This window comes from Myotis yumanensis, unplaced genomic scaffold, assembly GCF_028538775.1.
Source record: "Myotis yumanensis isolate MYYU_CA2020_CCGP unplaced genomic scaffold, mMyoYum1.0.hap1 SCAF_2, whole genome shotgun sequence".
Classification (NCBI taxonomy): Eukaryota; Metazoa; Chordata; class Mammalia; order Chiroptera; family Vespertilionidae; genus Myotis; species Myotis yumanensis.
The window spans coordinates 5,883,890-5,910,720 of NW_027223753.1; the positions used below are offsets into that span (position 1 = coordinate 5,883,890).

General features: G+C 45.8%; 1 protein-coding gene across 2 annotated transcripts in view; it reads left to right on the forward strand.

Moving 5' to 3' along the window:
- Nucleotides 1–425: 425 nt before the first annotated feature.
- Nucleotides 426–26,831, forward strand: part of PEX14 (peroxisomal biogenesis factor 14) — a 139,107-nt gene continuing 112,701 nt past the window's right edge. Inside the window, exons 1-2 of one of the 2 annotated variants that reach the window (XM_070404063.1) lie at nt 426–469; nt 23,725–23,772. In XM_070404063.1, the coding sequence (XP_070260164.1) occupies nt 434–469; nt 23,725–23,772 (84 nt within the window). In that variant the 5' untranslated portion in view covers nt 426–433. Of the gene's footprint in view, nt 470–23,349; nt 23,376–23,724; nt 23,773–26,831 lie in introns of those variants that run through there. The other variant, XM_070404064.1, reaches the window with a different exon arrangement.

A 26,831-nucleotide genomic window follows, 5' to 3' on the forward strand; every position in this document is an offset into this window, starting at 1 on the left:
TGCTTCAGCCGTGCAACTAGGGTTGGACTCATAACAAAATGCGTAAGTAAATAGGTAAATATTACGGTCTAAATGAAATCAGAGAGGAAAGTGGAAATGCGAGCCACATCACTGAGATTATATATATATATATAATAATAATATGTATATATGTGTATATATATGCATATGTATGAATATCTGTATATATATATGTATATATGTATATATATGTATATATGAGTGCAAAAAGGACAGGCCTCGGATCTTCCTGGAAAGCAGAGACCTGATGAAAATTGTGCGAGGTGATTCGACGTGGGAGTTCCCCTGCCTCCCCGGGTGGCCTCCATCGATAAGCTCGGTTCGGCTACTTTAGTCTGGGCGGGAGAGCGAGAGCGAGGGCGCCTGGGAGAAGCCTCGCCCCGCGGCGATCGATTAGTCAGGCCTCGGAAAGATGGCGTCCTCGGAGCAGGCAGAGCAGCCGAGCCAGGTGAGGGGAGCCGGACGGCCCGACCGTGGTGGCGGGGACCCCCGCTGGAGGGGGCGCTCGGTGTGCGGCTGGGAGTCGGGTGGGGACCCTGCGCTTCGGAAACCGGGGGCCAGACCTCGCTTGCCCCCTCCTTCCCCGCCCCTCCCCGGGTCCTCGCCGCCCGGCCCCTCCCCCGTGACCCCTCTTTGACCACCTTCCCGAGCCCGGGCCGCCCGCAGGTGCCACTACCCGCCTGCCGGCCCCTGGGGTCTCCCTTGCGCTGGGCCGGGCCGGTGGCGGGACCCCGAGAAGCCCCCAGCCCGGAGCTGCGAGGGCTCCTGCTCGAGGAGGGAGAGGCGCGGTGGGTCTGGCTATCCCTCGGGGAGGGGCCTGCCTCCCTCGGGGCTCGCACCCCGCGCCGCCTCAGCCTCAGGGGTGGCCCCGTCGGTCCCCGCTTCGTTGTCAGTCACCTATGCGCGCCCCTCGCCGAGTGGGAGGGTCGGGGTGACCCGCTCTGCGTTGGTGGGAAGGGGCTGACTCCATGTAAACAGCCGCCACCACGCTGTCTGCTCAGGACCCGTCCTCGCTCCCCAGGGTTCGGTGTCTCCACCACGAGCTCCGGTGTAGCGGTTCGGCCACAGGTTCAGCCGCACCTCATCCGGTGCGGGGACCCCAAGTGTGGCGGGGACCCCGACGGCCCGTGCCCATGCCTGTGGCCCGCCGTCGGGAACAGTGGGTGGCGCGGCTCCGCAGGGGTCGGCGGTCCGCGGTGGAGGGGCTGGGGCGGGGGTGAGCGGCACCTTCCTTGCCTTTACCGAGCGTGTGCTGCCATTGCTGCCAGGCCGAGGACAGATGGCGTGTGTTGTCTCGCCATCTGAACCCCTGAGAAGCACAGGCCATTAACCACCATGTTGCAGAAGCGGATCCTAAGGGTCTGCCTGAGGGAGCCTGGACTTGCAGCCACGCGTGCGCGACTCCACCCGTCGGCCAGGCGTGCGTGCATTTAGTTGGGATGAGAGAGAGGAAGGAGGAAAGGGTTGCAGCCCGGACCGCTTCGCTCATCTCTCACCTCCAAGCACCTGTGGACTTCCGGGCAGCCTCCCGGTGCTTCGCGTCCTCCCCAGGCAGGACAGCCCCGCTCAGTTTTTCTTACTGTTTTGTTCTCCCCGATACGTTTATTAGGGGAGTTGCACGTAGAGGAGTGGAGTGCTCCCCACACCAGCTTCCGTTAGAGGGGTGAGTGGTCAGAAAGATGGATGGTAAAACAGGGGAAGCAATGAAGGCTGAGTGTGGCCTTCTCACTGTCAGGAAATTCTGGAGTGCGAGGCTGTCCCGAGAGAAGGGCCCTCCTGTCTTGCCTTACCCCGTACGGCTCGCTGAAATGCCGGGGCGCCTCGGAATCTGGGCTTCTCCCGACTGTTAAATGTCAGGAGTGCCCACGGGCTGGGATGCTATTGGCATAGAGAGGGCAATATGCCAATGGAAGGGATGAAAGGGTGCCTTCAGGCCCTGGGCGTCTATTTGCCAGTGCCACGTGGAGCCATGGTAGGGCCCAAAGGTTTCTTTGGTTCTGGACTTGCCCCCTCTGTCCCCGTGGAAAGGCTCTAAGGTCCTCCAAGGGGACGTGGCCAGGCCTGTTTGGTTTCAGCTCTGCTTCTCCTTTGCCCTCTTTTCCAAAGTCGATGGAGATGGGATTGCATCAGAATATGCTGGCAGCCCGGAGGAAAACTTGGACTCTTCATGCCAGATTCTCTCACTGACAAATAAGCTGCAAAAGCACACTTGTTAAGTGAACCAACTCTTTTTACCATTTATTGATTTTTAGAGAGAGAGGAAGGGAGAAGAGAGAAACATCGGTGTGAGAGCAGAACATCAATCAGCTTCCTCCTTTATGGCCCCGGGGGCCAAGCCCTCAATCCGGGCAAGTGCCCCGATCGGAACCGGACCAGCAGGCCTTTGGTGCATGGGGCAACACCCAACTGAGTGACCCAGGCCGCAGGTGCCATTTCATTTTTAAGTCCTGATCAACCTGTTTTCTTTTTCTCTAGTCAAAGTAAGTGGAATCGAAAGAACTGTTTGGAGAATTCCCCCAAACTTGGTTTGTATGTAAGAAGAGCTGCATTACTCCTGTGGGGCGGAGTCAGTGTTCTCTCTCCCACAGGAAATTTGTTAGTTGTCTTTGTGGAATCAATATCTCATTTCGAAAGATTAGGAGTGAGTAACCAACTGTTTCTTCCTTAACAGGCAATGAGGAGCAGTGGTTAAAAGTATGAGCTCTGAGGCCATCCCCACTGGCTAGAATCCTAGCCCCCACTATTACCAGCTGGGTGATCTTAGATAAATTACTTAATTTTTCTGGCCTTAGATCCTCCATCTGTAAAATGGGAACGAAACTAGTGCCTATCGCATGGGTTGTCCTTGAGGATTAAGTAAGTTAACATTTTAGAAGAGTGCCTGATATAGTGTCTTATCTATTTTTTTTAATTAAATCTTTATTTTTCAGATTATTACAGTTGTTCCTCTTTTTTCCCTCCACCCGGTTCCCACCCCACCCTCTGCCCTTACTGCCCCCCCCCACTGTCCTTATCCATAGGTGTACTATTTTTGTCCAGTCTCTTCCTGTACCCCCCCGCCCAGAATAGTCAGTCCATTCCCTTTCTATGCCCCTGATTCTATTATATTCACAAGTTTATTCTGTTCATCACTTGATTTTAAGATTCACTTGTTGATAGTTGTGTATTTGTTGTTCATAATTTGTATCTGTACCTTTTTTTTCTTCTTCCTTTTCTTACAAGATACCTTTCAGCATTTCATATAATGCTGGTTTGGTGGTGATGACCTCCTTTAGCTTTTTCTTATCTGTGAAGCTCTTTATCTGACCTTCAATTCTGAATGATAGCTTTGCTGGGTAAAGTAATCTTGGTTGTAGGTTCTTGGCATTCATCACTTTGAATATTTCTTGCCACTCCCTTCTGGCCTGCAAAGTTTCTGTTGAGAAATCAGCTGACAGTTGTATGGGTATTCCCTTGTAGGTAACTGACTTTCTTTCTCTTGCTGCTTTTAAGATACTCTCTTTGTCTTTTGCTCTTGGCATTTTAATTATGATGTGTCTTGGTGTGGTCCTCTTTGGATTCCTTTTGTTTGGGGTTCTCTATGCTTCCTGGACTTGAAAGTCTATTTCTTTCACCAGGTAGGGGAAGTTTTCTGTCATTATTTCTTTAAATAGGTTTTCAGTGTCTTGCTCTCTCTCTTCTTCTGGCACCCCCATAATTCGGATGTTGGTACGCTTGAAGTTGTCCCAGAGGTTCCTTACACTATCTTCATATTTTTGGATTCTTTTTTCTTTTTGTTTTTCCGGTTGGGTGTTTTTTGCTTCTTCGTATTTCAAATCTTTGACTTGATTCTTGTGATCCTCTAGTCTGCTATTGGGAGTCTGTATAATATTCTTTATTTCAGTCAGTGTATGCTTAATTTCTAGTTGGTCCTTTTTCATAACCTCGAGGGTCTCACTAGATTTTTTGAGGGTCTCACTAAGTTTATCGGCGGTTTCTAGAAAATTCTTGAAAAACCTTATAAGTGTGGTTTTGAACTCTATATTCTGTAGTTTGCTTTCCTCCATTTCTGTCATTTGTGATCTGTTTCTTTGTCTCCGCATTTTTTATGCTTCCCTTTGTTGATAGAGTGGCTTTCTGTGCTAGGTGTCCTATAGGGCCCAGTGGCTCAGCCTCCCCAATTACCTGGGGTGGACACTCTTGGTGCACCCCTTTGTGGGCTTTGTGCACAGTCTTGTTGTAGTTAAGCCTTGATTGTTGTAGGTATCACTGGGAAGAATTGACCTCCAGGCCAATTGGCTGTGAGAATCAGCTGTGTCTGCAGTGGGAGAACTTCTGTGCTGGAGACACCCTTCTGGGGCAAGACTTGCTTCAGTGGGGCTTTGGTGCTCACTGAGTCTGCCCCCTGAGTTTGTCCCTTATGGATCTGAGGAGTTGTAATCTGCATGGTCCCACTCTGACCACTGGGTACACTGGCTCTTGGATTTAAGGAGGTGCTAATTTAGCCTCTGCCTGAGGCTACCCAGCAGGAGCTATGGAGGGATCTGCAGATTCCTCTTCTTTGTTTGGGGTTTGGAGGTGCCCAGATGAGGCCCAGCTGTGAAGCAGTGCAAGCTGCTGTGGGGCCTTGGGCTTTCTTTTGGAAGTTCTGGGTCTCTCTGACCCAGCTGCAGTTTGTTAGGTAATTTTCAGATTGCAAAGGGCCAGGCCTTTCATATGCAAAAGCCTCTGCGCACAGCTTGGGTGGGGCGGGGTCTCAGGGAATCAGCAGGGCGGAGCAAACAGCTATGGCTGCTCCTCAGTCCTACCCTAAGAGGCCCCGGGTCTCAGTGTCCTGGTAATCGCTGCAAGCACCTCTGAGAGAAAGCTGCCCTCAACTTCCGAGTTCTGCCCACTGCCAGACAGTCCAGTTTCTCCCCGTATGAGTCTGGGTCCCCAGAAACTTGCCCGGAACTGGAGTTCAGAGCAGTCGGGAGCTTGTGTCTCCCTCCCGATTGAAAAAGAACCGTTTCCTCAGTTGCCAGCCCTTTCCACGTGCGCCTCCGTACTTCTGCACCTCCTCTGAGTCTCAGTGTGCTTTTCTCTTTCCTTCTAGTTGTAGAATATCCACTCAGCCAGCCTTCCTGTGGTTCTGGATGATGTCCGTTTTGTCTTTTAGTTGTATTTTTGAAGTGGTTGTGTGAGGCAGCAATTTCCAGTGTTTACCTATGCCACCATCTTGGTTTCTCCCCTAGTGTCTTATCTATTATTAGTCCATTCAGTAAACTGCATTTTCATTCACAAGTGATCTAAACCTTTCCTCAAGCCCTATTATCATGTGTTAGGGTATGATTTTTCATGTTGTCCATTAAAGTTCTTTATTTATTCTGAAGTAATTTCCTTGGAATTTAAAGCAACACCCCAAATGCTGGTGTTTACCTTAGCTGTTCTTTGTGACTTTTAGATTTCAATGCATACTTGCTTTTTCATAATGGCATAGTCATTTTAGTCTGTCTCCAAGATAGTCTGTTGGAATTGCATTTATTGCTTCCTTTCCTTGTTCTGTTTTCCCCATGTTACTGTCTGATCTCTGATCAAAGTCCCATCTAGTCTGTGCATGTCATATGTCATGGCCCATAGGAAGAGGAAATGTTACCCTATTTCTATACTTTCCCACTAGCTTTTCTGTTTTCAGTGGAGAGAGAGGCTAGTTCAATCTGATTGTCTAATGGTTATTGAATATTGAGTATTATTACAGAACATAAATTTCAAATTTGTGGGGCTCACTGGACATAGTAAATTTTGGATTGAGAAAACACAGAAGCAGGGAAAGGAGATGAGCCCAAGGAAGACATTATGGAGTGGACTAGCAGGGCCTTATGCCTGACACACCGGTTTGAACCCTAGCACTGTCTAACTACAGGACTTGTCCCTCCACCTCTCTGAGCATCCGTTTTCTCCTCTGTGAAATGAGAGTAATAACAGTTACCCTGGAGGGTTGCTCTGGGTGTCAACTGGAATCACAGATGTAAAGAGCATGTTGTACCCTGGCCGGGTAGCTCAGTTGGGAGCAGTGGTCACCAACTGATGGTCCGTGGACCACTGGTGGTCCATGAGGTGCGAAAGGTTGGCAACCGCTGGGTTAGAGCACCATCCGGATATGCTAAAGTTAATGATTTTGATCTCTTCGCCAGGCTACATACAATATTCAACCAATGGCCCTAGCTGGTTTGGCTCAACGGATAGAGCATCGGCCTGTGGACTAAAGGGTCCCGGGTTCGATTCCGGTCAAGGGCAAGTATCTTGGTTGAAGGAGGCAACCAATCAGTGTGTTTCTCTCACACTCATGTTTCTTTCTGTCTTTCCCTCTCTCTCCCACTCTTCTAAAAATCAATGGAAAAATATCCTTGGGTGAGGATTAATAAAAATAAAAAATCAACCAATGAATGCATCTATAACTGGAACAACAAATCAATGTTTCTCTCCCTCCTTTTCCCTTCCTCTCGCTCTCTAAAGTCAATAAATAATAAAAATAAAAAAGCATGTTGTGCATACTGAGTGCCCAATGAGAGTTTTCTTCTCCAAGTCTCTACATGCAGGTTTGGAAGGCTAAGAACTCTTGAATGATAGCAGTGCAAACAAGAGCTTTTCCCCTTAACTTTAAAAAAAAAAATTGATTTTAGAGAAGAAGAGAGAAGGAGAGTGAGATAGAAGCATCAATGATGAGAGAGAATCATTAATCGGCTGCCTCCTGCACGTCCCACACTGGGGATTGAGCCCGCAACCCCGGCATGTGCCCCTGACCAGGAATTGAACTGGCATGAGGGCTCCTTATATATCTTTTTAAAAGGATTTGATAGTAACAGGCATCACAGTATTCGTCCTGTAATGCTTCACCTTGTCTTTCATAAGTGTAAGGTTACACAACTACAATATCATCAGCACATAAGAAATTTAGTATTGACAAAATATTAATACAGTCTACATTCAAATTTTCCCAGTTAAAAATATCAGGATCCAATTAAGAAACAGAGATTGTATTGATTTATTTCTTTAGTCTGCTTTAACGTAGAGTGATTCCCTAACCTTTAACATTAAAAAAAAACACTTTTACTGAAATTTAACAAGAAAACACACAAATTATGTGTCCAGCTTGGTGAATTGTAAGCAGTACTCAGATCAATAAATCAGACATTACTAGGACCTCAGAAATCCTAGGGTCCCTCCCATCACTCTCCAACCCCCAAAGGTTGCCCCTGTTCTGACTTAAAATCCATTGGCTCAGTGGCTGCTTTCACTCAACATTACATTTATGAGATTATCCATGTTGTGAACAGTGACAGTTCATTTTTACTTCTATCTGTAGTTCTTACATTGTGTGAACATACTTGTCCATTTGTTATTAACCATTCTGCTCTTAATGGTCATGTAGGTTGTTTGCCTTTTGGGTTGTTACTGTTAGTGCTGCTGTGAAAATATGCTACATGCCTTTTGTGACGATATAGTATACATTTCTGGTGAGTTCATCTGCCTTTTTGTTTTCATGATACTGACTCTGAGGAGAGGCCAGACCCTTGTTCGGTAGTGTCTGCTATGTGGATTTCTCTGATTTGTTTCCTCACGTTTAGCTCCAGGTTCAACATTTTTTGTGAGAATACTGTATAGTTGTCCTTCTCAGTGAGTCACATCAGGAGGCGTGTGCTACCGGTTTGTCCCATTATTGAGGATATGTCTGATTGCTTGTTAAGGTGATGTCCATCGGATTTCTCCATTGTGAAGATCACTTTTTCCAAACTGGTCACTTTCTTTTGCAACTTTGCTAATATTTGTAATACCTTCTATTAAATATCTTACTGAGTTACAAAGTTCTTGTGGCCAAAAACTTTACTGTGGAATTCAATAGGTATGTTGTAGGTATGTTGTGGTCAGTTTAGTGAGTATTGACAAATATATACATACATCCTATCTAATGAAGAGGGAATATGCAAATTGCCCATCACACCATAATGGTCAAGATGGCTGTGCCCACAGTGGAGGCCGAGTTCCCATAAGGAGTCTTAAGCAATTAAGCAATCAGCAGGGACCTGAGGCTGCATGGTGCTGGGCCAGGGCAGGGGACCTGAGGCTGTGCCCCCCGCCTGGTGGGGCTTGACAAGGGACCTTAGGCCATGCCTCCTGCCCAGCGGAGCTTGATGGGGGACCTCAGGCCATGCTCCCCATCTCGGTGCCAGGCTGGGGGACCTCAGGTTGTGCCCCCCGCCTGGCAGGGCTTGACGAGGGACCTCAGGCCATGTCGCCTGCCCGGTGGAGCTTGACCTCAGGCCACCTCCACCACCCCGGCACTGGGCCAGGTGACCTGAGGCCGTGCCCCTCGCCCCGGCACCAGGCCGGGGGACCTGAGGCTGCGCCCCCACCTGGCGGGGCTTGACGGGGGTGGGGCTGGCCGGGTCTGGATCTAGCCCAATGGGGGTGGGGCTGGCCGGGTCTGGGTCTCGCGAGATTTCTAAGTGCACTTGGCGTGCCCCAGACCCTGACAGGAGGAAGATTTTCATATACATTTTACTAATTTTCTTTCATCTCTGACACTTCTATTATAGAGAAAGGGCAAATAGCAATATTAAAATATTTCCTCTAATAAATTCCCTTTTAATGTGCATGAATTTCGTGTACCGGGTCACTAGTATGTGTGTGTGTGTGTGTGTGTGTGTGTGTGTATATATATGTATATATATCTGTGTAACCACCACCACAATTGAAACAATTCCAATATTCCTAAATGTTCCCTCATGCTGCTTCCCAGAAATTCCCAGCCTTTGGCCTCAGGAAATCGGAACTGCTTTCTATCACTGTAGTTTATAATGTCTTTCCTAGAATTTCATAAGTGAATTCATAATATATGTATTCTTTTGTTTCATTTCTTTTGCTTAGAGTAATGTTTGTGAAATTTATATTGTTGTGCGTGTCAGTAATTAATTTTTATTAGTGAGCTGTGTTCCACGGTATAGTTGTACCAACATTTGTTGCTCTATTCATCAGTTGATGGGAGTTTGGATTATATTAATTACCTATTCCCGCATAACAGTATTACCACAAACGTAGCAGTTTAAAGCAACCTGTATCTATTGTCTCAGTTTCCATGGGTCAGGATCAGGACACAGTTTAGCTGAGTCTCACAGGCAGCTATCAAGGTGTCCGCCAGGGCTGTAATCTGAGTCTGGATGGGGAAGGATCTGTTTCTAGCTCATGTGGTATGAACAGAATTCAGTTCCTTATGGACTGCAGACTGAGGTCTTCTTGACATGGCCACTTGCTTCCTCACAGCCAGCAAGGGAGAGAATCTCTTAGCAAATTGGACATTACTGTCATATGCATCGTTCCCATGTACATGTAATTACATGCATCCGTCGCCTTTGCCAGGAGCAAGCACAGATACACCCATACTCAAGGGGACAAAACCAGCGCATGAATGCCAGGCGGTGGGGATCATCAGAGTCAGCTTAGATTAGAGACTGTTTCTAGTTTGGGGCTACTATAAATATTCATGTATAAGTGTTTGTTTTTATTTTTCTTGATAAATATCTATGAGTGCAATTGCTGGGTCATGTAGTTGCATGTTTAGTTTTATAATAAATTGCTTAAGAGTTTGCAAAGTTGTGCTAGTTTTCATTTGCTCCATATTCACAACAATTCTTGGTGTTATCCGTCTTTTTTCTTTTAGCCATTCTAGTGCGTGTGAGGTGGTACTGTGGTTGGAGTTTACATTTCTGTGATGGCTAATGCTGAGCATCTTTTCCTATGCTTATTGGTGAAGGCTGAGGTCCCTTTTCCCCGTATGCATAGCAGTTCCATTATCATTTGTTGAACAGATTGCCCTTTCTGCATTGAATCATCTTGCCACCTTTGTCAAAAATTTAAAAACATTGTGTACACATAGATCAAGTTCTGGACTCTATTTTGTTCCATTTGTCTATACATTTATCTGTCCTAATGCAAATTAAATAATCTTGAAATCAGGTCAAGTCTTCTGACTGTATTCATTTTCTGAATTGTTTTAGCTTTAGTCTGTTGCATCTGTATATAAATCTTGAAATCAGTTTATCACTTCCTACAAAAAAGCTTGGTGGAATTAGGTGGAATCTATAGGTCAATTGGTGGGAGAATTGACATTTTAATATCGGTCATTAGCATGGTATATATCCCCATTTAGGTTTATTTGATTTTTCCCAATAGTGTTTTTTAGTTTTAAGTGTGTAGGTCATGCATGGTCTCTATTATATTTCTCGACAAACATTTCATATTTTTGCAGGTTATTGAATTCATGAATTTTAGATTTTATTTTTTTTGTTCTTCAGTGCTAGTATATAGTAATAAAATTGATTTTGTATGTTGACCTTACTTTTGCAACCTTGTTAAACTCATAATCTAATAGCTTTTTTGTAGATTTCTGCTAAGATGATAGTGCTGTCTGCAAATAAGAACAGCTTTAATTCTTCTTTAAATATGTTTTTATTGATTTCAGAGAGAGGAAAGGAGAGGGGGAGAGAGATAGAGACATCGATGAGAGGGAAACATCAATTGGCTGCCTCCAGCAGCCCAGGCATGTGCCCTGGCCAGGAATGGCACCGGTGACAAACTGTGCATGGAATGATGGTCAACCAACTGAGCCACACCGGCTGGGCAAGACAACTTTAATTCTTGCTTTCCAATTTATATGCCTTTATTTTTCTTATAGTATTGTACATACAGCCTAGGACTTCTAGTACAAAGTTAAAAGACATAGTGGGAGTAGACAGTCTTACCTTGCTCATCTTGAGGGACATGCATTCAGTCCTTCACATTTAAATATGATGTTAGCTTATAGCTGTTTTGTTAGGTGCCCTTTATCAAGTGGAGGAGATTCGACTTTTAATTTTAATTATCTGAGTGTTGTCAGGTGCTCTTTTTGCTTTCTGTTGAGTTGATCTTACTGTTTTCTTCCTCTATTCTGTTAATATGATGATTTATGTTGATTGGTTTTTCAAATGTTAAACCAATCTTGCATTTGTTGGATAAGTTCCACTTGGTCATAATGTATTATTACCCTTTTTATATATTGATGCGTTTTGTCAATATTTTGTTATGGATTTTTACATTTATGTTTATGAGGAATATTGATTTATAGTTTTATTTCTTTCTTGTTTTAAATTATTTAATTGTGTATTTTAAAGTAGATATAAGGCTATTAAACTTATCTGTTTTGCCTAGTTGGTGTAGCTTAGTGGTTGAGAGTCTACCTATGAACCAGAAGGTCACGGTTTGATTCCCAGTTAGGGCCCACGCCCGGGTTGTGGACTCAATCCCCAGTAGGAGGTGTGCTCTCGTCATTGATGTTTCTATTTTTCCCTCTCCCTTCCTCTCTTAGAATGAATAAAAATATATTAAAAAAAAAACTTTTCTGTTTTTTTCTAGTGTCAATTTGGTATGTGTCTCAAGGAATTTGTTTATTTTAGTTGTGAAATTTGTTGTTTTAAAGTTTTTTTAATATCCCTTTATTATTTTTAATGTATTTATTGATTTTAGAGAGGAAGGGAGAAAGAGAAAGAGAGAGGGAGAGGGAAACATCTATTTGTTGTTCCACTTATTTATGTACTCATTGGTCGTTTCTTGTATGTGTTGTGACCAGAGATCGTACCTGAAACCTTGACATATCAGGAGGATGCTCTAACCAACTGAGCTACCCTACCCGGTCAGGGCCTTATTATCTTTTTCTTTTTTTAATATTTCTATTGATTTCAAAGAAGGGGAGGGAGGGAGGGAGAGGGAGAGAGAGAGAGAGGAGAGAGAAAGGAAGGAAGAGAAACATCAATGATGAGAGCATGCCCCCTACTGGGGATTGAGCCCACAACCTGGGCATGTTCTATGACAGGAATCGAATCGTAACCTCCTGGTTCATAGGTCAATGCTCAACCACTTGAGCCACACCAGTCGGGCTGCCTTATTATCTTTTAAATGTCTGTAGAAATACAGTGGTTTCCCCTTTTTCATTTCTAATAGTGGAAATTAGTGTCTTCAAAAAACCAGCTTTTATTTAATTGATTTTCCTCTAGTTGTAATTTTTATATCATATATTCCTTTCCTTTTATTTCCTTTGGATTTCATTTGCTCTTACTTTTTTCTGTCTTCTTTTCTAAAACCAGTGCTTAAAACTGTAAATTTCCCTCTAAGTACTGCTTTCGTTGCATTCCATAATTTAGATATGTTGTATTTTCATGTTCATTTAGTTCAGAATATTTTCTAATTTCCCCTGATTTCTTCTTTGACCCATAGATTATTTAGAAGTCTGTTGTTTAATTTCCAAATATCTGGGACTTTTCCAATTTTTTTTTTCTGTTACTGATTTCTAGTTTAATTCCGTTGTGGTCAAAAATATACTGTGTATGTTTTCAAATCTTTTAAATTTGAGATTTGTTTTGTGGTCTGTCTTGGTGTATTTTTCTTATGAACTTGAAAATAATGTATAGCTCTGGCCGGTGTGGGTCTGTGGTTAGAGCCTTGGCCCGCCCACTGAAGGGTCTTGGGTTTGATTCCCAGTCAAGGGCACGTATCTAGGTTGCAGGTTCAATACCTGGCCCTGGTCGAGGTCAGTGTGGGAGGCAACCAATTGATGTGTCTCTCTCATCAATGTTTCTCTCTCCTCCCCCTTCCACTCTCTCTAAAAATCAGTGGAAAAAATATCCTTGGGTGAGAATTAACAAAACAAAACAAAACAAATAAAACAAAACAAATAAGATAAAATATGAAGTATATTCTGCCGTTAGAGTGTTCTACAAATGTCGGGCTGTGTGGGTTGATAGTGTTATTTAGGCCTTCTGTATCTTTACTGACTTCTGGTTAAGGAAAGAGGAGTATTAATGTCTCCAACTGTAATTGTGGATTTGTCTATTCTTTGTAATTGTGTCTGATTTACTTCATATATTTTGAAACTGTTATTGTGTGCATACTTATTCAGGATTACTATGTCATCTTGATTGACTCCTTTATTTTTGAAATTTCCCTGTTTATCGTTGGTAATATCTATTATTTTGAAGTTGACTGAGATTTATATTGCCACTACAGCTTTCTGATGATTAGTGTTTGCATGGTATGTAATTTTCCATTCTTTGGCTTTTACCTATATGTGTCTTTTTCTTTAAAGTGTTTTTTTTCATAGATAGCATACAGCGAGGGCTTGCTCTCCCCCAGGCTCCCTTGCTCAGCCTGACACCTCTACCTTTTAATTGGAGTGTTTTGTTTATGGTTGGATTTAAGTCTACCATCTTGCAATTTTCTAAAATCTGTTTGTTTGTTTTTTTGTTTTTGTTTTTGTTTTCTTCTTTTGGGTTGAATTGTTTGTGTGTTTTTTTTTTAAATAAAATCAATTTCTTTATTGATTTCAGAGAGGAAGGGAGAAGGAGAGAGAGTTAGAAACATCAATGGTGAGAGAGAATCATTGATCGGCTGCCTCCTGCATGCCCCCTACTGGGGATTGAGCCCGCAACCCAGGCATGTGCCCTTGGCCGGAATCGAACCTGGGACCCTTCAGTCCGCAGGCTGACGCTCTATCCACTGAACCAAGCCGGCCAGGGCTGGATTGAATTGTTTTTAAGGATTTCATTTTATATCTGCTATTGGTTTACCGCTACTTTTTAGGTTGCTTTTTGTTTATTAGTGATTGCTCTAAGGCAGTGGTTCTCAACCTTCCTAATGCCTGATCCTTTAATACAGTTCCTCATGTTGTGGTGACCCCCAACCATAAAATTATTTTCGTTGCTACTTCATAACTGTAATTTTGCTACTGTTATGAATCATCATGTAAATATCTGATATGCAGGATACATTTTCATTGTTACAAATTGAACATAATTAAAGCATAGTGATTAATCACAAAAACAATATCTACACTAATAAAAGAGAAACATGGTAATTGGCGTACGACTGCTACCCTTCCCATTGGCTAATCAGCATATCCTTATGCAAATTAACTGTCAGCCAAGATGGCGGCCGGCAGCCAGGCAGCTGGAAGTGAGCATGAGGCTTGCTTGCTCCAGTGACTGCAGACTCCAATGTTCCCCGTTCCCCGCCTGACTTGCCGGCCTCTGAGCTGCAACTCTAAGAAACTATGTTGCAAATATAGAAGCTAAACAAAACCCCAGAAAAAAGCTTTCAGCCAGCCGGGATCTCAGAGCTAGAGTTATACATTGTTTCAATTATAGCAGCGGAAGCCTCAGAGCTAGAGCCAGAGCTAAAGCTGGCCCAGAATTAAAAAAAAAAAGGAAAGAAAAAGAAAAAAAGGAGTGGTTGGGAGCTTCAGTCAATTGCCAGCCTGAAAGCAGCCCTCAGCTCCTCACCCAGACTGGCCAGGCACCCCAGTGGGGACCCCCACCCTGATCCAGGACACCCTGGCACCAGATCAGTGTGACAGGGGGCAGCGCCCAAACCCCCTGATCGCCCTGCAGCTCTGTGTGTGACAGGGTGCGGTGCCACAACCCCCCCCCCCCCCAAACGGGCCCTGCTTTGTGTGTGACAGGGTAGAGCCATAACCTTCCCATTGGCCCTGCCCTGAGTGTGACAGTGGCGGCACCCCAACCCCCTGATCCGCCCTGCTGTGTGTGTGACAGGGGGCGGTGCCCTAACTCCCCTATCGGCCCTGCTGTGTGTGTGACAGGGGGCGGTGCCCTAACTCCCCTATCGGCCCTACTCTGTGAGTGACAGGGGGGAGCTCCTCAACCCCCTGATGGGCCCTGCTCTGTGCATGACAGGGTATGGAGCCCCAACCCCCCTGATGGGCCCTGCTCTGTGCGTGACAGGGGGCAGCGCCCCAACCCCCTGATTGGCCCTGCTCTGTGTGTCACAGGTGGTGGCGCCGCAACCTCCCCATCGACCCTGCCTTGAGTGTGATAGGGGGCGGTGCCCCAACCCCCCAATCAGCCCTACCCTGAGCGTGACTGAGGGTGGCATCATAACCTCCCAATCCGCCCTGCTCTGTGCATGACAGGGGGCGGCGCCCCAACTCCCCAATCAGCCCTGCTCTGAACCTGACCAGGGGCTGCACCTAGGGATTGGGCCTGCCCTCTGCCACCCGGGAGCAGGCCTAAGCCAGCAGGTCGTTATCTCCCGAGGGGTCCCAGACTGTGAGAGGGCACAGGCCGGGCTGAGGGACCCCCCTTCCCTCCCCCCCCCCAGTGCACAAATTTTTGTGCACCGGGCTTCTAGTGTAATTATATATGTGTTTTCCGATGGTCTTAGGCGACCCCTGTGAAAGGGTCGTTCGACCCCCAAAGGGGTCGTGACCCACAGGTTGAGAACCGCTGCTCTAAGATTTATAATATGTTACTTGAAGTTATTAGACTACTTTCAAACGATAGTTTACTAATCTACACTAATAAAAGAGAAACATGGTAATTGGCGTACGACCGCTACCCTTCCCATTGGCTAATCGGCGTATCCTTATGCAAATTAACTGTCAGCCAAGATGGCGGCCGGCAGCCAGGCAGCTGGAAGCGAACATGAGGCTTGCTTGCTCCAGTGACTGCAGACTCCAACATTCCCCGCCTGACTTGCCGGACTCTGAGCTGGCAGTTTGAAACATTCTAACAAATATAGCCGGCTGGGATCTCAGAGCTGAAGTTATACATTGTTTCGATTACAGAACGGCAAACAAACCAGCAGCGGAAGCCTCAGAGCTAGAGCCAGAGCTAAAGCTGGCCCAGAAGAAAAAAAAAAAAAGAAAAAAAGGAGTGGTTGGGAGCTTCAATCAAAACATAAGCCTGAAAGCAGCCCTCAGCCCCTCACCCAGACTGGCCAGGCACCCCAGTGGGGACCCCCACCCTGAAGGGTGTGTGACCAGCCGCAAACAGCCATCATCCCCTCATCCAGGCTGGCCAGGCACCCCAGTGGGGACCCCCACCCTGATCCAGGACACCCTTCAGGGCAAACCAGCCGGCCCCCAGGCCTCTATCCTATATAGTAAAAGGGTAATATGCCTCCCGGCACCAGGATCAGCAGAGCCGCAAGGCCTCCTGGCACTGGATCAGCGTGACAGGGGGCAGCGCCCAAACCCTCTGATCGCCCTGCGGCTCTGTGTGTGACAGGGGGTGGCATCCCAACCCCCTGATCAGCCCTGCTCTGTCTGTGACGGGGTAGAGCCATAACCTCTCTATCGGTCCTGCCCTGAGTGTGACACAGGTGGCGCCCCAACCCCCGATCCGCCCTGCTCTGTGTGTGACAGGGGAGCTCCACAACCCCCTGATGGGCCCTGCTCTGTGCATGAGAGGGGGGAGCTCCCCAACCCCCTGATGGGCCCTGCTCTGTGCGTGACGGGGGGGGGGGGGGGTGCAGTGCCCCAACCTCCTAATTGGCCCTACTCTGTGCATCACAGGGGGTGGTGCTGCAACCTCCCCATTGACCCTGCCTTGAGTGTGATAGGGGGCAGTGCCCCAACCCCCCAATCGGCCCTACCCTGAGCGTGACTGAGGGTGGCATCACAACCTCCCAATCCGCCCTGCTCTGTGCATGACAGGGGGCGGTGCCCCAACTCCCCAATCAGCCCTGCTCTGAGCCCGACCAGGGGCTGCACCTAGGGATTGGGCCTGCCCTCTGCCCCCCGGGAGCAGGCCTAAGCCAGCAGGTCGTTATCTCCTGAGGGGTCCCAGACTGTGAGAGGCCACAGGCCGGGCTGAGGGACCCCCCCTTCCCCGCTGAGTGCACAAATTTTTGTGCACCGGGCCTCTAGTTAACATATAATGTAAGAACCTAAAAACAGTATGCTTCTAGTTTTCCTCTCATCCACTATACTATGTGTCATTGATTTTACTTTCACATGTCATAAATCCCACAGTACATTTTAAATTATCTTTTAAAAATAAAAAAATATGTTTAAAATATCTTAGAATTTCTGGCATTGTTCTTTTGTGTAGACCAAGTTTTTATTTGGTATTTTCCTTCTGTTTTAAGAATTTCTTTGAACATTTCCTGAGGTCCAAGTATACTATTGACAAATTCTTCTAGCTTTTTATTTTTTAAAACTATATTTTTATTGATTTCAGAGAGAAGAAAGGAGAGGGAGAGAGTGATAGAAACATCAATGATGAGAGAGAATCATTGATTGGCTGCCTTCTACTCACCCTCTATTGAGGATTGAGCCCAAAATCCAGGCATGTGCCCTGAGCAGGAATTGAACCGTGACCTCCTGGTTCATAAGTGGATGCTCAACCACTGAGCCACACTAGCTAGGCCTTCCAGCTTTTTATTTTCTTTCTGAAAATGTTTTAATTTAGTATTCACTTTTTAAAGACATTGTCACTGGATATAGAATTCTAGGTTGACATTTTTTTTTTTAACCTGTGGGCATTTTAATAATACTATTCTATTTTAGTTTTGACTTACATAGTTTCTGATCAGAAGTGTAAAATCACCCTTAATGTTGACTAATATTTGTAGGTAATATTTCTCTTTTTTTCTGGTTATTTATAAGATTTTACCTTTTTTCATAGATTTTTAGCAATCTATAATAATAAAAGTCTAATATGCAAATTGACTGAACGGCTGAACAGCGGAACGACCGACCGTCTGGATGACCTTCTGAAACTGGGGCTGCGATGACCTATTCTTGCACAAATTTCATGCATCAGGCCCCTAGTTTCATGATAATGTGCTTTAGTGTGGTTTTGTTTGCTCTCCTGGGAGTTTGTTGAGCTTCTTGGATCTCTGAGTTTTAGTTTTCATCAAATTTGGAAAATTTTCAGTCATTATTTCTCAAAAAAGTTTTTTTAGTCTTTTTTCTCTGTTTTTGCTGTCATGTCTTCAAGTGCACTTACCTTTTCTTCTGCAATGTCTAATCTCATTCCATTCAGTGAAATTTTTACTTAGGATATTATATTTTTCATCTCTGTATCTTCTACTTTTTTTCAGGTTTGAAAACTTTATTAGCATATTAAAAATTTGAGCATTCCAGTTAGTTCACATAATGTGAACAGAAAGAAAAATGGCACGCTGATTAAACTGCATTTTATAGCCTGCAGGACACCTTGGACCAACTTTTTTTCTACTCTAGATTTCACTGTTGTCCCACCCAGATTGTTTTTTCACCAACGAGCAATATCAAGTCCTATTTTTACACTTTTAAGGGTAGATCTAGGGTTGCTTTTACCCCAGGGATAATCTGACTCCCCTACCCAGATGTGGCCCTTCCCAGTTTCTACTGAGTGAGCAGTGAGGACTCTGCACTGTGGTGCTTGGGATTTGTGACCCTGTGAGGCTTCTGGGCTCTGTTCAGCTCGCAGCTTCTTCCCTCTGTTTAACCTTGTGGAGCTTCATTCTGTGCATGCACACATTTTAATATTCAGCAAAGACTTAAGGGAACCTCCAAGCAGATTTCTGGAGCTTTCTGCATAGTTCTCTCCTCTCTGGAACTCTATCCTGCGACTTCAGCTGTGTTGGCCTCCCTGAACCCCAACCTTTGTTTCCTCAACTCAGTGAGACTGCCGTGGTCTGCTGGGGACACCCCCTCCCACCCCCAGCTCTCCTTGGCCTGCAATGTGCAGTCAGGGTGATCTTAGGGCTCATATTTGTTTCTGTCCTGTCAGGAATCATTGTCCTGTACTGCCTGCTGTCCAGTGTCTACAAACAGTGGTGCCGTTTATTTTATTTAGTTTTCTGGTTTACAGTAAGAAGGAAAAGCTGGTCTCTATTACTCCATCAGAGACAGCAGTCTGTTGGTTGATTTTGAGTGGAGCAGTGACACTGCCTCTTCATTTCATCCTGAGTGTCAGGTGCTAGTATTATTCCCGTTATTCCCCTAGAGGAGGAAACTGAGGCTCAGAGAGATGGAAAACTATGCCCACTGTCACTCAGTTATTAATACTAGAGTTTATGCACTTGCCGCTGTACCAGTGCCTCTCAAAAAAAATATTTGTTGAATTGAATCTTATTCTTCCTGTCAAAGACCTATAGGCCACACTGGCTTAGGACGTACCAGAGTTACACAGTCACTGGCAGGTGTCAGTGAGTACACCTAGACTTTAGACCGGGATGTCCTTTCAGTGTCCAAACCTGAGCTGTGTGTGCGGTTCATCTTTGCTGTGCAGCAAGGTCAGCGCATGGGCTTGCTCACCTGGCCGGGAAGGTCAATGCCTGGGCAGCAGGAGTGAGAGCATTTTCATCTCAATTAAACTGAAAGCCTTCTCTCTGCCACTGTGGACTTTTTTGTTTGTCGGTTTTTTAAAAATAAATAAATATATATTGATTTCAGAGAGGAAGGGAGAGGGAGAGAGAGAGAAACATCAGTATGAGAGAGGATCATTGATTGGCTGCCTCCTGCACCCCCTACAATCTGGGCATGTGTGCTGACCAGGAATTGAACTGTGACCTGGTTCATAGGTCGATGCTCAACCACTGAGCCATGCCAGCCAGGCTGTCTGTCTGTTTTTGCTCTTCTTCTTTTCTGCTCTTGCAGCCTGGCCCCGAAGGATCCTGACTGTGGATTGCCTAGAGCAGTGGTCGGCAAACTCATTAGTCAACAGAGCCAAATATCAACAGCACAACGATTGAAATTTCTTTTGAGAGCCAAATTTTTTAAACTTAAACTATATAGGTAGGTACATTGTTATTAACTTAATTAGGGTACTCCTAAGGCTTAGGAAGAGCCACACTCAAGGGGCCAAAGAGCCGCGTGTGGCTCGCGAGCCGCAGTTTGCCGACCACAGGCCTAGAGCCTACTTCTTACACCTTGGCAATAGACCACAGCTGTGATTTTTGAACCTTACTATCATTAGGCCATCCTGTCAAGATTTCTAGGAACCAGTTGGGATTTAATTTGTAGGGATTTGTCTCAAGCCAGAAAGTTGACTTGACCACTTAACCGGGGTTGATGGGTAGGCGTAGGCGTTTGAGAAGTGTTGGGCTTTCATGAAAGCTGGACTGGTGAGATTAATGAGCTTGGGAATTCCACTCTGACAAGCACTTATCTGCTCAGACCTTTGCCTCCTTTGACACAGCACGTAGGACTGCATGCTGAAGATGGGGTCTGTCCCCCCCAGCATAAGGAAGCAGTGGTCAGGATTCTCTAAGGGGTCCTGTTGGTGGTTTGAAGAACAGTTCTTCATTGCGTGCCTTGCAGGATATTTAGCCTCCCAGGCGCCTGCCCTCTAAATGGGGACTCCCTGGTCATTGTGACAACCAGAAACACCTGCACACATTTTCAAGTGCCCCTTGCGTGTTGAGAAGCATCAGGCCACAGCACAGCATTGAGAATAGGCCAGGTGTGTGTGAGGTCGGAGGTGAAGTGTTCCAGGGAAAGACAAGGCACTGCCGGTCCTCTGCTTGTCTCGCGTGGGATTATGTATACAGAGTGGTTCCTTTGTTTTAACTTTTTAGGTGAAAATATTTAAGCACGTGTTTATTGAGGACCAGTGTTATTCTAAGTGCTGAAGACCAGCCTTCAATAAAGTACAGTGCCTGTCTTCAAGGAGCTTAAAATCCAGTGGGGAGAGAGAATCAACTAGCTCCCCAGCGAAGAGTTTCAGGTGGTGGTACCGGTATGGAGAGTAGTAGGGCTGTTTTGGTCATCCAGAGACACTTTTCTAAAGGGCTCTGAGACAGGAAATGGGGGATGGACCATCTTAGACTGCAGACATGCTAGAGAATGATCTAGAATATAATCCGTATTGGGCAATTTCCAGATTGGCAAGAAGCTCTGTATTCACTGATAAGGTCAGACTGACCTCAGGCAGCACTGTGAGTTCGTTTGGGGAAACGCTTGCTCCTCTCTTAGTAGCCCTGAGATTGCTTTTGGAGGTCTGGCTTTGGTGTGCTGGGATGCCAGGCTTGAGGAAGCCAAACCTTGAGGAATTTGGAGAGTGTTGCTGTTTGAAGTTCCTTGGTGGGGACATGTACACATATATGTGCTTCTTGTACCCTTTGAATATCCTGGGAAAAATATATAAGGAACTAGCATCAGTGGTGGGTCGCCTAAGGAAGAAGGGACTGAGTGTTGGGATGAGAGGAAAGCTTCCTTTAAAATTTTTTAATATGTAAAGTTTTTTTTAAAAAGCAGAATATATTTTCATGGCTCAAAATTTAAAAAGGTACAAAAGGTATGTGATGAAAGAGACTTGGTACTGAATAGTGCTTCAAGTTTTCCTTCTGACAAATATTAGTTGTTCAAGAGATAAACTAATTTAAGGGAAGTACCTTGGTGGTCTCTCAGGAAGAAAGTTTTGGGTTAAGTCAGAATGAGGCCTCCTAAATACTACGCTGTTTGCATTGGATTGTTTCATCAAGTCAAAAAACCTACATTATTATTGATGGGGCAGCATTAAAGTTGGTGCTAATAAAATGTGGTCTAAACAAAACTTGATTATTTTGATTAATTAGAAAGGTTCAGGCCCCTTTATTATCAGTTACTAACTGAGTCATCGTGGGTGAGTATTTAACATCCCTTGCCTCAGTTTCCTCATCAGCAATAATTTTATAAATTTATTGTGAGAATTAAGTGAAGGATAAGCTAAATAAATGTTAGCACTTAGTATTTACCAAATGGAGTGAAGGCAGCTTCAGGAAGATAATCAACTTTACTATTTAGTCCAGTTGACTTAGAACCATTGCTCTCTTCTTCATTGCTCATCATTCATTCTACAAATGTCTATGGAATGCCTGGTGTGCACCTGATACTGTCCCAGGCCCTAGGGATACAGTGCAGAGCAGACACAGTTCTGGAGTTTATAATGTGGTGGGGGACAGTAGGCTGTTAGTCTATAATAGAGATTTGAGCCGTCATGGGTGTCAGAGAGGGAAGGTTTCCCTGGGGAAGTGACAAGTTAAATTGTCAGAGGGAAAGGAAGGAATAGCATGTGCAAAGGCCCATTTGACAGAGAAGGCAAAGGCCAGTGTGTCTGTTGTGGGCAGAGCTGGGGGATGTGGTGCCACGCAGACTGAGATGTAGTCAGAGTAGATGCAAGGCCTTGCAGGCCTTGCTGAAAAGTTTTTTCTGTATTAGACTTGTTTACTGGGGTGGGCAGGTGGATTCAGGGTGAGATGATTGGATTATCGCTTGGAAAGATAGTCTGTTTGCAGTGTGGAGAATGAATGGGAAGAGAGCCAGCATGGGTGTGGGTGAGCTGATTAGAAGGCCTTTGCAGCGGCTCAGGCAGATTTTGGAAGCATGGACAATGGTGCTGGCACTGGATATGGAGAGAAGTGAATGGACTGAGTCCGTGGATATTTAGGAAGGAATATTGGCAGGGCTTGATAATGAGTTAGCTCTGGCGAGTCAGGGAGAAGGAGCTGTCAAGGATGGCCTTGTGTTCACATATTTTGGTGGAAGGTTGTCCCATCACTCAGATAGGAAACACTGGAAAAGGACATGTGTAGCAGAGGGAGGAGATTATGAATCTGCTATGGATTTAAGTCCAAGAGGAGGTAGGGAGGCAGTCGGATGTAGAACTCAGAGGCATCTGGGCTCGAGATCTAAATGCAGGAGCTTATTGATGCCTGAGCCTTGGGCGGGAGGAAAGAAGGGAGGGGAAGCATGCTCACCTGCCCTGAGACTTGCTACCTGGCTTCATGCTGGCTGGCCTTGTCCTGGGACAAGAGGAGCACTTGAGACAGGACTTTGTATGAGGATGGAGTCCGTCTTCCAGCAGAGTCCTTGCCAGTGTGCATGTGCCAGCTGTGTGGTGGCATCTGGGCGTAAGGACATCGTGGGGGACCCTCTGTGGACTGCACTCTTCCCTTCCCTACCTCCTATTCTTTTTCCTAGGAGCCTACCACTTGCCATCTTGAACTGGCTGGGGGAGTGTGGAGGCTGGAGGCTGGCTCCTAAGACCCACACATTAGCTGCAGTTGTCTGGATTTTATCTGTAGATAATTGGAAATTGGCTTGAACATCAGTACAGTAAACCAATCATATCTCTCGCAAACTGCTTGTTTTATGCTTTTGGAGGTTTGTAAATTTCCTCCGAGCCTGTCTGTCTCTGTCTCTGTCTCTCTCTCTTTCTCTAAATTTTGGTAAGATCAGTCAAGGGTTGAAGGCAGATGTGAGGGTGAGGGAGAGGGAGAGATCCAGAGAAGGAAACAGAACAGATTAGAGCCAGGCGAGTGGGCCACGATGCTGCCTGCCTGCCAGTTAGTCCGTTTATCTGTCAGCCTGTCACTAGCTTATTGTGAAAAAAGAGTTTTAGCCTGGCTTTCTTTTCTGCTGTGGATCGCTGTCCTCAGAGACTAGTGTAGGAACCAGGGTAGATCTTGCTTTCCTGGTTCCAGATAGATGCCCAGAGAAAATCCCGGGTGTGGGCAACTGGGGCCCCCTTGTGGCTGGATCCGTTTCTCCACTTTTGCTCTGCCTTTCCTGGTCAACTCCTTAGCTGGGAGGAGGCAAAAAGGTTTTGCTTTCACTTAACACCTTCCTGCTGGACTTTGCTATTTCCATGGATTTGGTGATGGTCCTCAGCCCCTGCTGCCCAGCTGCTGGTCTTGGGTCCTCCTAAGCCAAGCCCAGCCTTCTCGAGGTGCTGGCACTGAACCCAGACAGCCTCTTCGTGTTCGCTGGAACTTCAGGCTCTTCGGGCCACTGCTTACAGATAGCTCACCCAGCACACTCTACAGTGTGAAAAAACGGAGGGAAATATGAGAAAGGGGTTTGTGTGTGTTGCTTGCGAGTAGAATGTCTTTGGTTTTGATGTCCATTGGGTGGCACTGTGATCTTATTTTTGTTTCTGTTTTTCTTTGCAGCCAAGCTCTAGTCCAGGAAGTGAAAATGTGATGCCTCGAGAGCCACTGGTAAGAATCCAGGTTACATGTGTATCATTTTCTAATAGTTAAAATACAATGTGAGTTTCAAGAAACCCTATGGTCTTACAGTTTTACATCAGTAGTGTCCCTTTAAAAGTAGATGTGTGTGGAGACTAACCCCATCAGTGACCCCTGACTTCCTGACATCAGGAATTAGTAAGATCTCTTTAGTAAAGCCTCGTCTTCTTTTTATTTAATTTCATCTTTATTTATTGATTTGAGAGAGAGAGATTTGTTGTTCCACTTATTTATGCGTTCTTGCACTTATTTATGCATTCATTGGCTGATTTTTGTATGTGTCCTGACTAGGGATCAAACCCACAACCTTGGCATTTCGGGATGATGCTCTAATCAACTGAGCTACCTGGTCAGGGCAAAGCCTGATCTTTTCTGGAACTGAAGCATCCACCACAGTTGGTGATGCACCACTTGGCTTATTGCTGATCAATAGTAGTTAGTGGGGCGCCTGAAACCTTTGGGGGCTGAGTTGGAGTGAGGCTGCTGGGCTTAACCAAGTTGCTGCTTGATTGTATAGAATAGCCGTTCTTTTTTCTTTTTTTAAAATATCACTCGAGGATATTTTTCCATTTATTTTTAGAGAGAGTAGGAGAGGGAGAAACAGAGAAATGTCAATGTGAGAGAAACACATCGATTGGTTGCCTCCTGCATGCGCCCCAACCAGGGCTCAGGCTGGGGAGGAGCCTGCATCTGAGGTACGTGTTCTTGACCAGAATTGAACCCAGGACCCTTTGGTCCGCAGTCCGACACTCTATCCACTGAGCCAAACTGTCTAGGGCTGGAATAGCTGTTCTTTGCCCCTAAGGGTGAGGGCACCTCAGGTGGCCTTTGAAGAACAGGTAAGGGAGGGAACTCCGTTTTGCCTGGTTAGTAGTTAGGTTTATGATATTTGTTTCCTGCTTATATTATTGTCAGGGAAGAGGCCTACTAGGTACCGAAGGTAATTTTCTTGACGAAGTGCTTTTGCTCGGGCGTCTGAGCCAGAGTGCCTGCCCGCCTGCCCCATTTTTATCCTACTTTGCATTTCAGGACGGTTGCCGGTCCTGTTGGTGGGTAGAGAGACCTGTTCTGTACAAACCAGACATGTTTTATGGAGGGGCCAGCTTTAGGTTGAACTTTTCAGAGCTTTTTCTCTCTTTGAATGTTGACAACAATTTTAGGGATGTACTGCCCAGCTTTTGTTTCTGCGGGGCCTGCTGTTTCGCCTGTTTTTCTTCCTTCTCCTTCTGGCAGTAGTGCGAGGAGGTAAGGAGAGGGCCTTAGCGTTGTGAGCAAGTCTGAATCCTAGCCGGTTCTAAGGCTTTCCAGGACAGAGGGGAGAAAGACCAGGGCGATACAAGCCCTGCCTGGACTGTTTCAGGACAGTGCTACTGCCATCATGTCACCTGTTGTTACCAAAAACGGCTCATTTCCACCTGTCCCTGCAGTGGCTTCATTTCACTCTTTTGGGATCCCCTGAGTTCTTCCTTGAGGTCACGGTGGTGTGAAAGCCAGTCTCTTAGGTAGACCTTGAGTATTTCCCACGGGGCCTGCCACACTGCCCCTCGGGCTGAAGTTATAGTTGGTTTTGGAGTGATGTCCAAATTGAACATGACAGTCCTTTTCAATCCTTTATTCCTCAGTCTCTTTAAATTTTGACCTCCTAATTTAACTATTGATCACCAGGAGAGCGGCCGGTCCATTCTGGGGGGTCATGGTTGGACAAACTCTGGGAGGTCCTTTCTAGCAGGGAGCCCCAAGCAGTTGGCAGCCTCACTGATTTCAGGGTATGTGGAGCCCTGCAGCCCCTTTGCTCTGCTAATGTTTCTGTTCATGCTCTTTTCCTGCTGCACTGTGCATCTGCTTGTTGGTTGGTTGTATTTTTATTTCTTTCTTTTCTGGGAGGCCCTGAGCAGTCTTCAAACCCTAGTAGCCTGTGATTGTCCAGAGTTCAGACTCATTCTCTCCAGGCCAACTCTACAATTACCTTATATTTAATTAATATTTTTTCCCCTCTTTACGTACTTGCTGCATAATTGCTCAGAGGAAAGAAAACACATAGCAGCAATTTATATATATATAAAAAAAACAATAATTAAAAAAAAAACCCGAAATAAACTCCCATCTCATTTGGGCTGATCCTATGAGTTGGGTAATTAGAGCCCTATTAAAAGGTAGACCCCTCTTTTTTTATTAAATTTTTTATATTAAACTCCCACAGTCTCTCAGTCATGGCCTTATTGCTTTTGGCCAACCATTTGCAGCAGCCTGATTAAATGAGGGCACCAGCCGAGTTGTATGGTCTTGTGTGAACTACTTCTGCCTCTTGGGAGTGGCGGTGGGAGGGTGCCAGTCAGAGGAGCCCGCCAGGGGCTAGCGAGAGCTCGTGTGGCAGGTTGTGGGTACAGGACAAGCTGCTCTGAAGCGGGTGCTGAGTCACAGGTGCTGGAGAAGGAACGGACGGTAGCCCAACCACAGAAAGCCCGATAGCACAGGGATTCTGGCCGGGGGTGTTACCCATTCCCTGGATGCTCGGGAGGAATAGACAATTGAAGAATAAAACTAAGCCTCTTCTTAAGTAATTTATATATTTTATCTGGGGGAGGAAAGGCATTTGTATACATGAAACAATTAGCAAAAAAACACAGGGCTGTATATAATTTAACGAACAGTATAAAATCGTGTATAATTGGTGCAGAATTGCCTGGCGTGGAGTCTGAGAGAGCCCTCATTATTCAGAGGAGGAGGTGCAGAGGAAGCGGGGTGGAGGGTGAGGGGTACTCAGGGTGGGTTTTGTGGAGCTGGAAGCCAGGTCTGGAGGAATGGGATAGTTCAGTGCTGAGGGAACACCCTGCTATGCTATTTTTGTTTTTGTTTTTAGCTGAGTGCAAAATTCCTTAATGGGAGCTGCCTGTTCTCTACAGTAAAAAGGGCTAAGCACAGGATGCTAAAGGCAAATACTGGTGTTCTTTGTCTCCAGAACTGGATGATCACTTTGGAATAACTTCCCCCTTATGAAAAACTAGAGGCCCGGTGCATGGATTCGTGCA